The sequence below is a fragment of the Triturus cristatus genome, chromosome 6 (assembly GCF_964204655.1).
Source record: "Triturus cristatus chromosome 6, aTriCri1.1, whole genome shotgun sequence".
Classification (NCBI taxonomy): domain Eukaryota; kingdom Metazoa; phylum Chordata; class Amphibia; order Caudata; family Salamandridae; genus Triturus; species Triturus cristatus.
Window position 1 is genome coordinate 983,185,710 of NC_140589.1, and position 17,687 is coordinate 983,203,396.

The following is a 17,687-nucleotide window of genomic DNA, read 5'->3' on the forward strand; positions in this document are numbered from 1 at the left end:
CTTGCCAAGTGTGACATTGCGCGTAAGTGGAAGGCGGGGCCCCACCTTCTCTATCAGCATGGAAGAATGGCCTTGATTTTAACATAGGTCTGGAGATGCCTATCTTTAAAGCACGGTTTGTCCACAGAAGAATTTTAAGATTTGGAAGAGATGGACAGACTATAGAGGCCTTTCTCTGGAGCCTCCTTCTGGGGCGGATGCCACTGTACAGGGAGACGTGGGCAGGATCGTGGTACAGGGGGCCAATGTTTGAGCGGAAAATGCGGTGGATGTGGTGGGATTTGTAATGCGGCTTGAGATGCGGGATATAAAAATGCAAGGGGGGGTGTTTTTATTGGTTTTGTATCCTCATTTCTTTTTTGAAAATATTTGTATTAAAGTCAATGCATAATGCTCATATTTATACTGTAGCAGTTGGTTTCTGAGTTACAGAGCCCTGCATTGTATGTGCCATTTGATGCAATAAAATGGGTTTAAAAAAAAACCCATTAAAAACACACACAAAAAATAAATTGTCCTGAAGGAAACCTGTGTCCAATCTCCTGTGCACACAAATGGAGGTTGCAAGGTCTGCCACCCAACCACCAATGTGCATGGACAAACACCATGTTCATAGAGGTTGCCCACTTATAGAAGGATTTGAGCATGCTACTTTTAGAATTATAAAAAGCAGAAATGTACTGAAAAAAACAATGGTTAAGGTGACGCCATAGTTGGATACGGATATAAGATTGAAACTTATGTAAAATAAACACCTTGGAAAATCACTGAAAAAAAAACAAAGATTAAACTAACCTAGTTAAGTGATGACTGGGACATGGTCTAACATTTTTAACATTTGAAATGCCTTCAGTAATGTCATCAGTGATATCATTTAATATGTTGTGAGTGATGTAAAATGTGAGGTCATAAGCAGAGCATGGCAGGGGCATAAGTTATAGTAAACTCAATGAGTTATAATTTGTGAATTTCAGTGTTTTTTGCTTTTAAACATTCTTTTTTTATCTTATTGGAACAGCTAACTATAACATTATTTGAAACTTTCAATAAATTTCTAGTTTTTTTAACGCAAGCTAAAGTCTTATTAACATGCTTAACTATAATGTCATATCACTTTAAAAATTGGGTTTCTCTCTCTATGTCTCTTCCCGATAAGGTTCCACTTGTCTGCAATGGTTTGCGGTGGTGACGTTCCATCAGATAAGAAACATACATTTTTACAGTGGGACATAGATTTTCTAGGAACATTTTTGCAAGATGTAAATCCTATAAATTTCATCTTGCATGGGCATTTCAGTAATTGACCATAAATGTACTTTAAGATATGATCGGAATCTTGATTGTGCACTTTATTCCATTGGCTTCAAATTAATTTTTAGTTTGCTCATGCTTGAACACTTTATAATTAAAACGTTTCCAAAATCCAATCTTTTTATTTTGAAACCATGTCGTTTCTGCAGTATCCTTAAAATTGTTTTTCATTAATATGGATGCTAGAGGTGGTGCCTTTCGAAACCTCATCAGTGGATGTCCACTTATTTTATATCTCAAATCTAGATCCTTACGGAGAATATGCAAATATTTTTGAAAGATGCTTTTGATTTTAGGCACTTCTTTGTTGTATGTGGTTATGAGTCTTATTTCTTGAGTTGTATTTTGTGTGTTAAAATGTTGTTTTGTAACCAGTAATTCCTCTTGTTTAATAGCCTTCATTTTTTGTTCAGTTTTATCCAATATACGCCTTGGATAAATATGTGCAAGTAACCTGTTTTTGGCTCTTGAAACATTACTATTTCTTTCCAGTTTAGTTGACCAGTTCCTTTTAATCCTTAACATTTCTCTATATGGAGCACCGCATTTTAAGTGTCGATCATAATGACTTTCAGAGTGCAATATACTATTGTTGCAGTAGATTTTCTGCATATCATTGTCTCAATCATACCGTTTAAATAAAAATTAGTGTCCAGAAGTGTAATCTTCTCAGAATTGATTGTACAAGAGTGATGGATATTGTATGGATTCTGATTTAGATTTTGAAAATATTCGTTAATGCCTGTTCAGCTCCTTCCCAAATGACAAAAAGATTATTGATAAAGTGTAGCCAAATTACAATGTTAACCCTGAACTTCTTGTGCTGGTCTGATCACACACATTTCATCTCCCACCAGCCCATGGTGAGATTTGCATAATTTAGGGCAAAAGAATTCACTATTGCTAATCCACATCTGGTGGAAGATCTCATTTCCAGAAAGAATGAAAGTAGTTCTTGGTTAGCACTGTATGTATAATTTCCAGTAGCATGCATGTGCATTCTCATACATTGATGTGTGCAGTTTTAAGGAAGTACTGACATGCATGTAACCCCACCTCATGATTAATACATGTATAGAGTGAGATTACATCCTTTGTGATTAGTAGCTTGACCTCCATGAAATATTTTGCAATGACACAATAAATCTGTGGTATCCCGTAGATAAAAACATAATTCATTAACTTTAGAAAGATGTCAATTTACTTTGAGATCTTTTCAATTAAATATTCTTGATCTATTGGTCATGCAGGTGGGTTTAGGCTAGCCTTATGCACTTTTTGGCAAGAAATAAATTGTTGAAATTACTAGATTTTCCACTGGTAGATATCTCACCTCATCTTCATTTAAAATACTTACCTGGATCCAATTAAGCTACCTGTTAGAGTGTTTCTTTTGTTTTCTTAATAGGATTTTCAATTACCTTTTTGTAATAGGTGGTGCCAAGAAGTTGTCTTCTGGCTTCTAGTACATAGATTTCTTTTTATAATATCACACTATTAACTCCTTTATTTGCTTTTATAGCAACAATAGTATTATCATTCTTGAGGGCTAATATCACATTGCATTCCTTTCCACATTAGTTAGATTTTCATGTTTCTTTTTTCTGCCATGTTAGGTTTTCCAAGTCTCTCATTACACAGTCTGAAAAATTATCTATCTTATTGATTTGTACCGAAGTGGGACAAAATGATGATTCCTCTATTGAATTACCCAGTTCTGCAACTATCTGATAAATCCCCAGTTTCATAAAAAAAATATTTCTCAAATGTAAAACTGGTGTGAGTTATTTTTCCTCTGACTCTTGTAGAAAATGTATTGTTTGGAGCATATCTATATTTTACACCGATAAGTTATAATGTATCGATTCATCTTGCTCAGTTCTTGCGTTTTTTTGTTTGTTCTTTCATCGCGTAATATTTAATCAATTTTAATTTTATATACATTTGCATGTGTCAATTTTAGTATACACAGTATTGACATGCTGTTCAGGAACAGAATTCAAGCCATTCTTTAGATCATCTTCTATTTTAGACAAAGGTCTCTCAGATAGATGAAAGACTCCCATTTCTAATTATTCTTGGTGTGGCTCTTCTGTTGTTCATATCGCATCTCCATTACGTATACTCCCTTTTCGTTTGGCTCTCATAGTTTTTATCTTTGGCCCATTCCTTCTGTCTGTCATTGTCCTCTTTCCGTTGGCATCTTAGCCCCATTTGCACCAGATCAATCTTGTTTATAAAAGTTCATTTACAATTAGTATCCGTTAATGTTTCTTCTTCACATGAATCTACCACTGAATTGTCCGTGCTTTTACTGACTTCATTACGTTTGTCTAGCATTTCTTGTTTATGGAGTGATTCATAAATCTTGGCAAATATATAGATTTGTTCATCCATATAATCATTTTTATCTCATAGGAATTTTCTTTGTTTCTTCAATGTAATCAATTCCTTGTGTTTAGGTAGATGTTCTTCCACATTTTTTTAAACCATTCCGCTGTTTCATCAGATTTATGCTCCTTATTATTTTCAGCTTCCAAGCTCACAATTTCTTCCTCTAACTTTTTTTGTTCAATTATAGCATATTGAGCATTTCAATGTTTCTTTTTGAGCATAGCATATAATCCTCACCCCACTCCTGGAGCATTTTAGCACTTGCTTCTTTATGACTAGGCATAATAAAAGATTCTTAAACCTCTTGGAATAGTTTACTACACTATTTCTTTTTAAGGTGATAATCACCCACCATTTGTTGGTTTCTTTTGTTTTAATTCTTTCCAAATATTACCTATTTTGTTGTAAACTCAAATTCTTCCTCATACTTGGATTCTCTGCTTTGCCAAAATCCAATTTATGTAATTGTTTATTATCAAACAAACTATCTGGTGCCACTGATCTCTCTGCCTTCTTTCCTTCCATTGCCCCATTTTTGGGGGAATTGATATGGTGGAACAATCAATGCGTAGTGGAGACAGAATGAGAATGCTGAGTCAGACTCAAAGTACATTATTAGACTGAAAACTAAGGATGCACTTGGACACAGCCAGGATGAGGTGCATGTGCATCTGTGAGACTGAGTCAGATAGAACTATGAGTATAACTAATGGAATAAGAGAAAGGATTTTGTACTAATCTCTTATTTTAGAAACTGAGTTGGATAAGACTGCTAGTTATACATAATGGAAGAAGAGAAAAAGGCCAAATATGTTTATTGATCTCTTTGACCTACTTGTTACATTCTTTTTAAAGTATTTTTTTGTTTTTTGCTGTTTATTCTATTGTCATTATTTGTTGGATGTTGCCCAGTGGTAAACTAGGAAATGCTTCTGAAAAGTCCCTAATTTGAGGATGAAATTGGAATGAAATAATATGAATCACTGCCTTAAGTGAATAAAATGGAATAAAAACTTAGAAGTGGGAATGAAGTAACATAAATTACTTCTTAATCTGAGTAAATATCTGTATATAAACATATATATTCACTGAAAAAAACCAAAGGTTAGAGGAACGTTATAGTTAGGAAATAGAGTTTTTAAAATCTTAGAAATTCACTGAACAAAACAAAGCTTATAGAGACGTTAGGCTGATGTTTCACCACACAAAACTAGAGAAATTCAACAGTTATGGTTAGCCGAGCTAACTATAACTTAAGCCCCCCGCAATGCACTGCTTATGACCTCACATATTACATCACTCATGACATGGTCAGTGACATCACTGATGACAACTGATGACATCATCCAGTGATTCTGAATGTTGTCTAGAAGTAAATGAGTATTAAACATATATAACAAGGTAAGTGGCTGTGGTAGTGCCTGTATGGGTGAGTGAGTGGATGTGTAAGTGGTGTATAGAAGAGTGGGTGGGTATGTGAGAGACTGTATACATGAGTGAGTGAGTTTGTGAGTTGGTGTATGGGTGCGTGAGTGGATGTGTCAGCGAGTGTATGAGTGAGTGGCTATGTGCGTATATATATATATATATTATCTACTGGCGGTCGCCAGTAGATAGTTATAGTTAGGATCGTGTTTCCATAGGAAATCTGAAAATTCTATTTTGAATAACTTTTGCGCCGGTTGACGAATCCTCACGAGGTTTTCAAAACTAATGGGGCGCTCCGTTCAGCTCCTACCCTGAAAGTCTCGGGGTGATTCATCAAGTAGGGGCCGAGAAAAAAGGGGGGTTCCAAAACGCGTTTTCCCCATGCATTTTCCCATAGGACCTTTAGACACAGCTACAGCCCGAACGGCTGAACAGAATTACTTGAAATTTGGCAGAGAGGTAGCCATAAGGTCAAGGAAGTGCCTTTTGCAGGTCTGGTGTAAATCTGTTCAGTATTTCCTGAGAAAATAGCATTTAAAAGCATATCAATATCTATACGCGCGCAGGGTGCGCGCACCGTGCGAGCACCCTAACGTGCACGAGCGTAATTCTGATTGGTGGTTACATGTTAGTCAACGTTCGAATCGGTCGAAATCAGGAAGTGTCGGCCGCCATTTTGTTTGTTTTCAGTGCGAGAGTGAAAAAGGAAGGTGGCGAACGTGAAAAGGGGGCAGGGTAGAGAGTTCCTGACCCCCTAGCCTTTGTCAGGGGGTCCCTGAAGGACCCCCTGACTTTTTTTAAATCGCGGGGGTGAAAACCAAAAAAAAAAAATATTTAATACGTAGTTTATTGTAAAATAAATATATAAAAAAAAATAATACATAAATAAATTAGCATTTCAAAAACCGTACAAATTCACTGAAAAAAACATAGGTTTCACACACGTTATAGTTAGGAATTAGCATTTAAAAAACCTTGCAAATTCACTTAAAAAACCATAGGTTTCACACATGTTATAGTTAGGTGGATATTTCACTCGTAAAAAACCAATGAAATTCCCCCGTTATAGTTAGTTCAGATAACTATAACTCGCGCGACCGCCACTCTATCACAAGGATGATGTCATCAGTGATGTCATGAGTGATGCCACTGACCATGTCATGAGTGATGTAATATGTGACGTCATGAGCAGTGGATTGCGGGCGCGCGAGTTATAGTTATCTGAACTAACTATAACGGGGGAATTTCATTGGTTTTTTACGAGTGAAATATCCACCTAACTATAACATGTGTGAAACCTATGGTTTTTTAAGTGAATTATATATATATATATATATATATATATATATATATATATATATATATATATATATATATATATATATATATATATATATATATATATATATATATATATATATATATATATATAGGTAAGTGTATGTGTTAGTGGCTATAAATGGAATGAGAGGGTGCATGAGTGACTGAGCATGGGCATAAGTGTCTGTATGTGTCAGTAAGATGGTACATGAATGACTGTATGGGAGCATAAATGGATGTGTACGTGGATCTATGGGTGTGTGAGTGGCTGTATGTACGAGACTGTATGGGTGAGTATGTGAGTGTGAAAGAGGTTATATGGAAGAGTATGTGCTTGTCTCAGTGACTGTATAGGTGAGTGAGTACATGTATTAGTTTATTTATGAAAAAGTAAGTGGATGTGTCAGTAACTATATGGGTGAGAGAGTAGTTGTGTGAGTGACTGTGTGAGTGAGTAGGTATGTGAGTTTTTGTATGGGTGACTGATTCAATATGAGACTGGATGTATGGTTTCATGTATGTGTATGTATGTATGTATGTATGTATGTATGTATGACTGGATGTGTGCGTGGCTTTATTGACCAGTGAGTAGATGCATGAGTGGCTTTATATGTGAGTTAGTGACTGTGTTAGTAGCTGTATGTGTGAGCTGATGTGTGAGTGGCTCTATGATTCAGTGAGTAGGTGTTTAGGTGTTTGTATGGGTGTGTGAATAGGTATGTCAGGGATTGTGTGCAAGTGCATGTATGGTATGTTGTATGGGGCTTTAAGTGGGTGTGTGAGTGGTTCTGTGGATGCTATCATCAGTGATGTCATTTGAGATGTCATCAGTGATGTCACTGATCATGTCATGAGTGAGTAAAATATGTGAGGTCATAAGCAGTGCATTGCGGGAGGGTGAGTTATAGTTAGCTCAGCTAACTATAACTGCTGAATTTCTCTGATTTTGTATGAGTGAAATGTCAGACACAAAAGGGAGAGAGCAACACAGAGCGACTTGGGCAGGGATAAAGTACACAAGTGATAACATATTGCGCCAACCGCTTGCTTCCGCAAGTGAATCGCCACACGTGCATGCGTTGCCATTGAAGGCAATGGAACGCGTGCACGTTTTTGGCCACAAAGCTGTGCCGATGACTAAAGGTCTCTCCTATGCAGTGCATGCGTGCTGCGTAGGCGAGACCTAATGAATGTGTCCTTCTGTAACGCAACTGGTGCTCATGTAAAGCGGTCTGATACCTGATACCTTCACGTCAAAAAAACTCTGAAATAAATAAATAAATAAACAACCTGCACTTCAACATGCTTGGAATATTGAAGAGAGATAGTGTTCACTTGACAGATGAAGGCAACAGAGAATTTCTGACCAACTTGAAACTCTGCATTCGCTCGTATATGTAGTAATCATAGAGACATAATGAACACAACAACTCCTTTAAGAGCCACGCTATGTCTCAAACTGTTTTTATTTTTACCTATAAATCCTCTTTTTAAATACATTTATTGACTCCGCAGATCCATCGCGGATCCGTAAACCAAAAGCACACATTCAATGCAAAAAAAGTACAATTAATATTTCTAGTAAAGCGTTCTAAATGCATATCGCAGTGGGTATAACAGAGTCTAAATGGGTATCATTTTAGGTGTACAAGTGGGTTTGTCAATGGATGTAATAGTGCTTTTATGGTATATAAATGGGTGTGACAATATCTCTATCAGTATGTGAATGGGTGTAACAAAGTATGTATGGGTTTCTAAATGGGCATGAAAGTGTCTGTACAGGTTTGTGAATGGGTGTGAGAGTGTAAATGGGCGTGACAGTGTCTTTATGGGTATCTGAATGGGTGTGACAGTGCCTGTATGGGTTTGCGAATAGGTATGGCATAGTCTCCATGGGTATGTAAAAGGGTGTGATAGTGTCTGTTCAGGTAAGTGAATGGGTGTGACCGTGTCTGTATGGGTGTTACAGTGTCTGTATGGGTTTCTCAATAGGTGTAACAGTGACTATATAGGTTTGTGAAAATGGGTGTCACAGTATAAATGGGTGTGACAATATCTCTATCAGTATGTGAATGAGTGTAACAAGGTCTGTATTGGTTTCTAAATTGGCGTGACAGTGTCTGTACAGGTTTGTGAATGGGTGTGATAGAGTAAATGACAGTGTCTTTATGGGTATTTGAATGGGTATGACAGTGACTGTATGGGGTTGCGAATAGGTATGGCATAGTCTCCATGGGTATGTGAATGGGTGTCACCGTGTCTGTATGGGTTTCTCAATAGGTGTAACACTGATTATATAGATTTGTGAATGGGTGTCACAGAGTCTCTATGGGTATGTGAATGGGTGTGACAGTGTCTGTATATATTTCTGTATAGATGTGACAGTGGCTGTATGGGTTTGTGAATGGGCATCACAGAGTCTCTATGGGATTATGAATGGGTGTGACAGTCTCTCTATGGCTATGTGAATGGCTCTGACAGTGTCTGCATAGTTATAACAATGGCTGTGAAAGTGTCTGTGTGGATATGTAAGTGGATGTGACAGTATCTGTATGGGTATCTGAATGGGGGTGAGAGTAAGAGTGAGTGTAAAAATATATAGATGTATTTTTTTCCAGCCACGCTAAAACCACGGATCCCACATGAAGTTACACAGGGGCCGCGCTGAACCCCGCGAGGGCTCTGCGGATTTCACGAGTAGCCCCCCCCCCCAATTTTATTTTTTCACATTTCTGACCCAAGACACATGCTCACCCTCTTTTACAACATGCACAAGAGATCATGAAACATCTCACCTGACCCCTTTATTTAGTTTGCGAACAAATGTTTATCCCCTGGGACCACTTCCCTAACAAACAAAATGATGGGCACAACTTTTCTGTGAAGGCGCAGCCCGCCAATCAATAGTTCACCAGTTTGCGTGAATCCGTAGACTGCCCGCAGGTGGATCCATGGGTAATCCACATTCCCAGAAATACATATTTGTTTTCCAGTTAATATCTCCCAAACTACTAAACAGATTTGCACCTAATCACAAAAAGCACGATCTGCGTACCAACATCTAGCTTCCTGACAAATTTGGTGTAATTCCATTCACTGGTTTGGACTGTAGGCTTGTTCAAATGTCCTATGGGAATTAACATGGGAAACGCCTTTTTCAATGTCCTTGAAAAAGGCGTTGTGCCGAAACGCGTCCGTCAGTGTTTTATGACTTGCAAATAAAACATGTTGGAATCTTACCTGTGAGCGCACTTGTCGCCAGTAAAGCGGAGTTAACTGTTTTCTAGCGGCTCACTACTGCAGCAGTGGCACCTGAGGCGTGAGGTGCGGCGGAGGGTGAAATACATCTGAGAACGGATATATATATATATATATATATATATATATATATATATATATATATATATATATATATATATATATATATATAATCTACTGGCGGTCGCCAGTAGATAGTTGTAGTTAGGACCGAGTTTCCATAGGAAATCTGAAAATTCTATTTTGAATAACTTTGGCGCCGGTTGACGAATCCTCTCGAAATTTTCAAAACTAATGGGGCGCTCCGTTCAGCTCCTACCCTGAAAGTCTCGGGGTGATTCGTCAAGCGGGGGCCGAGAAAAAAGGGGGGGTCCCAAAACGCGTTTTCCCCATGCATTTTTCCATTGGACCTTTAGTCGAAGGTACAGCCCGAACGGCTGAACAGAATTACTTGAAATTTGGCAGAGAGGTAGTCATCAGGTCAGGGAAGTGCCTTTTGCAGGTCTAGTGTCAATCTGTTCAGTAGTTCCTGAGAAAATAGCATTTAAAAGCATATAAATATCTATAAGCGCACACGGTGCGCGCACCGTGTGAGCACCCTAACGTGCGCGCGCGTAATTCTGATTGGTGGTTACATGTTAGTCAACGTTCGAATCGGTCGAAATCAGGAAGTGTCGGCCGCCATTTTGTTTGTTTTCAATGCGAGAGTGAAAAAGGAAGGTGGCGAACGTGAAAAGGGGGCAGGGTAGAGAGTTCCTGACCCCCTAGCCTTTGTCAGGGGGTCCCTGAAGGATCCCGAAGGCAAAAAAAAAAATTTTTTTAAATCATGGGGGTGCGCACACGGTGAAACCCCCCCAAAAAAAACTTAATTTTTAATACGTAGTTTATTGTAAAATAAGTATATAAAAAAAAATAATACATAAATAAATTAGCATTTTAAAAAACGTACAAATTCACTGAAAAAAACATAGGTTTCACACACGTTATAGTTAGGAACTAGCATTTAAAAAACCTTGCAAATTCACTTAAAAAACCATAGGTTTCACACATGTTATAGTTAGGTGGATATTTCACTCGTAAAAAAACCAATGAAATTCCCCCGTTATAGTTAGTTCAGATAACTATAACTCGCGCGACCGCCACTCTATCACAAGGATGATGTCATCAGTGATGTCATGAGTGATGCCACTGACCATGTCATGAGTGATGTAATATGTGACTTCATGAGCAGTGGATTGCGGGCGCGCGAGTTATAGTTATCTGAACTAACTATAACGGGGGAATTTCATTGTTTTTTTACGAGTGAAATATCCACCTAACTATAACATGTGTGAAACCTATGGTTTTTAAGTGAATTTGCAAGGTTTTTTAAATGCTAATTCCTAACTATAACGTGTGTGAAACCTATGTTTTTTTCAGTGAATATATATATATATATATATATATATATATATATATATATAAAGACAAATCCCGAATGGCACCACTCCTCCATGGCACACAGACAGGTACGGACCAACCTCATATATGTTTGATGAGAGCATCCCAAATTGAGAAGGCTCATGGCGTCATGGTATAGAGAAGGACTTCCCCTGTAGTTACTCATTTGTCAAGGGTGAAGCCGAAACCTTGTCACCTAGAACATCTCTTTCGCAGTTTGGTGAACTTATCTTGGTCCAAACATGTTGGCAAAAGTAATGGTTGTCTGAGTCATCATTGTCAGATAAAACCATTATTATCATGAGTTTTTGACAAATCAAGGCTACCCTTGACTAAAATGATACTTTTGGGTATACACTTAGATTTTTTATAGAACATCTGGACCCCTGTATTGTTCTGTTTCAGAGAATATCTAGGATCTCCCTTCTTGGTTAATTCACTTGAAGTGGCATTGCCCTACTTCATTGTGGGTGGCCGCCTATGATGAAGTATGCCACAAAAAGATGTGGTTGAGGTGACCCCTCAAACAACTTGTTTGATGTAGAACATCGATAGGGACACTGTCCAGGGCTTCAAAAGTGATAGGACATAGACCCAAGCACCTTTTGTGAAGTCTAGTGGACTCAACCTCACCCTCAAGAGCCACAGAGTCAACATGCAAGTATTGGGGGTCTGCTGTGGGATTAGAGAAAATTGGAGTACTTGAGGCTTTTTCTGCCCACATCAACAACAGGGGTAAGAACAAGCAAACTGTGCATCTGAACCTGTGGGGAATTTAATCTGTGACTAATTCATACCTCTGCGAAGGACTACTGGGGGCTATAATAGGGTACCCAGGCTGGAGAGAGAGCACAGCATGGGGGTGTATTGTCCACAGTGGGATCGTAATCAGGGATATCACCCCACATTCACAAATTGGATTGAGTAGCATTTAGCTCTGCTGTGTGATTACATGTACTTTAACAAAAAGACAAGCGCTGGGTTGGAAATTAAGCTATAATGTCTGCTGGTTTACTGTTGAGTTCTGAACTTTTGTCCGACTCCACCTTCCTGTGACTGCTCTCCCTCGCTACTCTGACAGTCAAGGCTTTTAAAAACTTGTATGTGGCCTAGCTTCCAGAGCCAAAGAAGAACGGGCACCACGGTTGGGGCCCAGTAGCCCATATCTAACCTTGCTCCCCCCTAAATAGGATGTGACTCTCCCGGGCCCTCCAATATTGCAGAACAAACAGTCTCCTTTCTACTGCCTTAGATAACTTCTTAAAATCAGATATGAATGAGTGCAAGGGGTTCCGCATATCCCAGCTCTCAAGGTCAAGTTGAAACTGGAAAACAACTTCTAGGACACAGAGTCTTTCTTTTTGTCCATAGAGTTTCCGACCACAGAGTCTCAATCTTCTCCGACATTGAAGTTCAGCCCACCAAACTACCCACAATGGATTCCACAAGAAACACATCAGGAATTTTGATTCCAGTTCACCAAGTTGACTCGGGCATTTTGTGAAGGTCCTTCCACTCTCTATGAACAATAACCAGTCCAAGAGGATGAAAGGACAACACTAACTGAGGACGAGGGTTAAACTGGCGCAGTGGCATTTCTGTAGAAGTCCTTGGTTCTTCAACCACAGGGAACCCTAGCTTCTCCTCGACATGATTCAAAGATGCTGCAAGAATGTCTTTCCCAGTATATTCCTCCCTTTGATCCTAATGGCGCGAGTCAATTACACCACTTTCTCCATAAGACTCCTCAGTGTCAGTTTTATTGCCATGAAAATCGCTTCCTTGACTGGCACCCCTCTTGGCTAGCAGCTACTCTTTCTTCAGCATTTAATCGTTTAGATATTTAGTAATGGGTCTCCTTCTTTTAACAGGCGTGAGGGGGGGGGGGTCCTTGACCTTAACTAAAACAGTAAAGAGATATTCGTGGTGGCATTCGTTTCCTAATACTGCTTAAAAAAACAGTACCAGCTAGATTAAAAAAGTGCAAGCTATGAAAAATAATAATAGATGTTAAACACGATCTACATAAACTCCAAATTTTTAAATATATGAGGCCTGTACTAGCCCACGTAAAACCTCCCTCTCGCATGCGCAGTACAGCCATCCTATTGTGCAGATGAGTGACATAACTGCTACCCAGACCTTTCCTATAGTTAGCGAATTTCAGGAAAGCTGAAACGCTGCCTACAATCCAAACAAACCCAAGAGACCAAGTACAAACTGATCCGCCAATCAAAGGTCAACAATGCATCAAATCAGTATCCTTAACCACGCCACCCGGGCCATTAGACACCCCAGGCATCACTGCCAATATCTCCCCTAGGTAAGATTCCCACGACACACTTCTCTCTTTCTAAACGAAGCAGGGAGAGAGTGATGACGCTGACGATGGAGACCCAAAGCCAGCAGGGGGCACATGCTCTTTCAGACGGCTATTTCATACTCGGAGAGATAAACAGGATAATGCCAGCCTCTTTATGGCATCGGTATAGGTGGGCAGGGCTTGGGGTCCACCTCACAAGTAACGTCAGGGACACGAGCGACGGCCATAGTGATATTTCATTATTTGCTCTCCTTTTAACTCTGCTGGGGCGTGGCCCATACAAAGCATTGGGGGTGCCATCTCCCCGTATTGCTGCGCTTACATAACTCATTTAAATGTTGACGTCATTATCAGACTTGCACTCTGAGTCCTTCTGGAGAATTGCTAACTTTTTTCGATTAATACTAGCCATTCTTTCAGCTTTTTTGAAAGGGCTAAACGTTGGCACTATAATATTGCATTGGACACTTCTACGTTCACTTCAACATGGCAACTAAACGGTTTCTTCACGAGTTTGTCGTTTTAATGATATATTTCAAAACGGAAAAAATACTGGCCTTGGTGACTTTCGCTGTTATTATTATTTTTATTTTTTTTGCAGGTTAGACATAAACATATCGATCTGTTTCGAAAATACAGGTCTGGTGGCAACCATATTTTTACGATTCATAGTACTCAAGATTATATTATTGTCGAAGTTTACTCCGTCCAACTGTTTTGGGTTTTAAACTGCAAGACACACTTTATTCTAGTTTTACTAGGGGAAACCAAATGGAAGTATCCGTCCTGTATATTCCCGTTTGATTGCTTACTTTTTACTAAGAATGACTGCTCTCCATATATTATGTGGTTTATTGTGTATAAAGAACCGCCTGCTTCCGAAGGTTTACCAGGCTGCCAGTGCCCAAACCTCTCCCGTGGCTCTCGGTTGTTCGGCGCTGCTGGTCACCTGCACGCTTGGGGCGGACCGGCCAACCCCGGAACAAGGATAGACCGAGCCTCAACTTATCTCAAGCAGCCTTCTATGGGCCGGTCCAAGTCCCTGGTGGGGGCCGCGGTAGCCGGAGAGAACGGTAGGAGGCGGCAGGTGAGAGGTTGTGTTTGAATTTAGGGCGTAGCTGCTGGTGCAGAGGAGGTTTCAGTTACAGTTGGATGGGGGAGGGTGACAAACATCTAGCATTAGAAGGACGTGGAGCACATCCACCCGGCAAGCAGCGGGATGGAGCGAGGTTCCGTTAGATTCAGGGAAGAGAAGGACGGACCTGGGCATGAGGATAGACCGCCCCATCGAAATAAGTAACAGACGTTCTTTGGATTAATCACTATACGTCAAGGGCTTCTACCCCATTTTCAAAAGAACAAACCAGTCTAACTCTTCACCCCCGAATTACCACTAGAATGAGGAATACCTTAATCGTCCTTGTTCCTCAAATTAGATATATTCCCGCTATGTCGCCCCCTACCCCAGCATTCCCCTGAGGCTCTGAGCGCGCTCTCTGGGGGAGTCCACAGGCCGAACTGCCGGCGCTACTGTACCTTCTGCAGATTTACAGCCTGTCTGCTGGGAAACCGTTGCGCGCAAAAGAAGCGGTCTCTGGGGACAATAGACCTCCAAGTCGCCTGATCCATGTCAGGATGAGGGGGGGAGGGTGGGGCGCAGCAAGACCTAGCGGATCTCCAGAGCAGGTCTTCCAGGCTCTCCCCCGCCACCCCAGGCCTTCCACTTGCGGCCTCCAGCCCAGACATGCACACACCTTGTCCCTTTCAGCACTTCTCGAGCCCTGGTAGTACCTGTGCACCTCCCCCGCTTTTATGCAAAAATGAAAAGTTTGAAACTCTGTGATTCAATCAAATCACAAGCGTGAAAGACCGTTGATACATTATATCGTTTTAAAGATACAATAAGGTCGTAGACCCCCAGTAAGACATCCAGAATTGGAATTGTATTTAATATTAAGTTTATCTTGAACATAGAAATACATTAAACCCCGTCCATCAAATAACTTTAGTTTCAAGTCGCCCACCCACAAGAAAACACCTCTTCAACCTGCACACTCGCATCGTTTCAGATTTACTTTCACCAAAATGTCACCGTGAGAAGTAATACTTCGACATGGTGAGCTCCGTTCCGACAACTTTTTTCACTGGATGTCATATTCCGTCTAAGCACTTACGTCTGTCCGCTCCTCTCTTCCGCAGACTTCGCTCTGCCGCCCCATTTAAGCAGAGGCAGTGCCGGTTACTCACCAGGTACGTAATTGTCCCCCCGTTGTTCGTCGGGCAGTTCGTGCCAGCTACGGGCGGAGGGCTGCGGGCTCCGCCGCTTCACCAGGAAGGCTCTGGGCATGGCTGGGCCGCCGGGCTGGTAACGGGTAAGCGGGCCAATAGTTCGCTTTCCACCTGGCGGCGCCTCACTTCCTCGCCTCACCGGTCTCCTCTCCCCGCCCCGCCCAGGGCAAAAGCAGCAGTTTGCAGCACTCTAGCGCCTCTCTGACCCAGGTAGGTCTCGGCGCACTGTCCTTCGAGGTCCCAGGAAGACTCGAGAAGAACAGAAAAGTTCCCTGAGGTGGGATAGCCGCGGCACACCAGGAAACCTAGCAGGGAGCATGCGTGCAGCAAACATAACGGTGTCAACAAGCAGTTTCTTCCTTACCTGCTCGACCGGTTGGGGCGGCTCGGGTTCCTCCCTAGCCCATCCTTAGGCACGACATGATTCAAAAAGAATGCAGCGTCTGAAAATGGGAGGAAAACGAAAGGGCTTCTTAGGTGTGTGGTCGCTGGTAGCCACAATGACTAGATTAGGTTTTAAAAATATCCTCCCCATTTCACTAAAGAAGCGTTCACCAGTATTTCCCGATGTAGAAACAACGGTTTTTGGAATGAAATTTGGGAACTCTAATAATGGATTGTATCCCTATCTAAATTATGCGTCTCCACACACTCTTCCCCCCCCCCCCCACACACACTTAAAAAATAAAACTGAAATAGCTTACATGCCTCATGTTCGATATTTTGTATTTTTCGCTTTTTTTTAGTCGACGGGTACAAGTGGGTCAAAGATTCACAGATTATACAGATGCCACCTTTAAAATAACTGGAACAAGGCAAGGCGCATATGAATCAACGCAACTCACAACTTAAAATAGCAAGAGCGCCCTGTGGTGACTTGAAGTCGGTTTGTTCTTGAAGTGTTTGTTTCCATTAGACCGTATTTAGAAATCGGTTGCAAGTGTGACCAGAACCCACCAGACTAAGTCAGTGTTCTTTCCGTAGAGTTGATCTGTGTTTGTGCAAAATACGTTAAGGGCATTCCATAAAATAGCGACAGCTTTCACTGTTACTACACGGGACAATTTTAGCATAACACAAATGGAGTTGATACACAGCATGTCAAGTCAGGTTAGAGAAGGCCCTCGATTTTTGAATCTGAAACGAAGCCCAAATTGCATTCTATTATAAGGCTATCAAACGATGAAAGCTGGGTTGGTGAAAAGAAAGTGGAGAAGGCGTCCCAGCCCTTGTTTCAGAAATGGTACGCCGCTGTGCGAGACACCGCTCCCAGAGCTGACACCCACAGGTAAACCTATGTGCACATACAAAGATCGGCTCTAGCTAGCGTTTGGCGGGGGTGCCTCGGGAAAACGCTCACAGAAGCAGAAAGCTGCCCCCCACCTTTCCCCGGGGGCACACCCTGCCCCCTATCATTCCAGGGGTTGGAGCCAGGGCTGCCTGTCTGGGGTGAGGTGCCCCCGAGCAGGGGGCGGTGTCTGCTCGCACACCCGACACCTCTTCACCTGTGTGTGCGCTTGAAACCTGATCAGGGATTGAGGCGCTCCACGCAGCGGGCAAAATGAACCGCTTGTCCACTGGAGCTCTGCTACCAGGGGGAGGCGGGTTAACGGAAAGCAACACGGTCTCCGCCTCCCGCCTGAACAGTTAGCAGGCGCCGGCCCTTACCTGGCGGCTCGAGACAGGTAGAATCTCGGCAGCAGCTGCAAAGCGAGGCACAAGGAAATGGCAGATTTGTGTGTGTTTCTCGCTGTACGAAGGTAACACGGGCAAAGGAAAGCGCACACTGTTGAAGTACAGGGAAGTAATTCTGAACGGTGTTTGCTGACTAAAGTGGAACAAACTCCTCTGTCCGTGACGGTGCCATCTTGTTCTTCAGCATAGCTGGTATATGCGCACCTTGTACTTTATTTGATGAGGGCAC

At 41.3% G+C, this 17,687-nt stretch overlaps 1 protein-coding gene across 3 annotated transcripts in view; it reads right to left on the reverse strand.

Annotated features, from left to right (window-relative positions):
* The window catches only part of OVOL2 (ovo like zinc finger 2), a 44,332-nt gene extending 26,982 nt beyond the window's left edge, over positions 1-17,350 (reverse strand). The window contains exons 1-2 of one of the 3 annotated variants that reach the window (XM_085611761.1): positions 16,609-17,350; positions 16,128-16,206 (exon numbers count right to left, since the gene is read on the reverse strand). Coding sequence is in view for 1 of the 3 variants with exons in the window: in XM_085611760.1 (XP_085467886.1) it covers positions 15,722-15,821 (100 nt within the window). In the remaining 2 variants the exon portion in view is untranslated. Of the gene's footprint in view, positions 1-15,721; positions 16,207-16,608 lie in introns of those variants that run through there. The other 2 variants (XM_085611762.1, XM_085611760.1) reach the window with 2 other exon arrangements.
* Between the last annotated feature and the right edge of the window lie 337 nt (positions 17,351-17,687).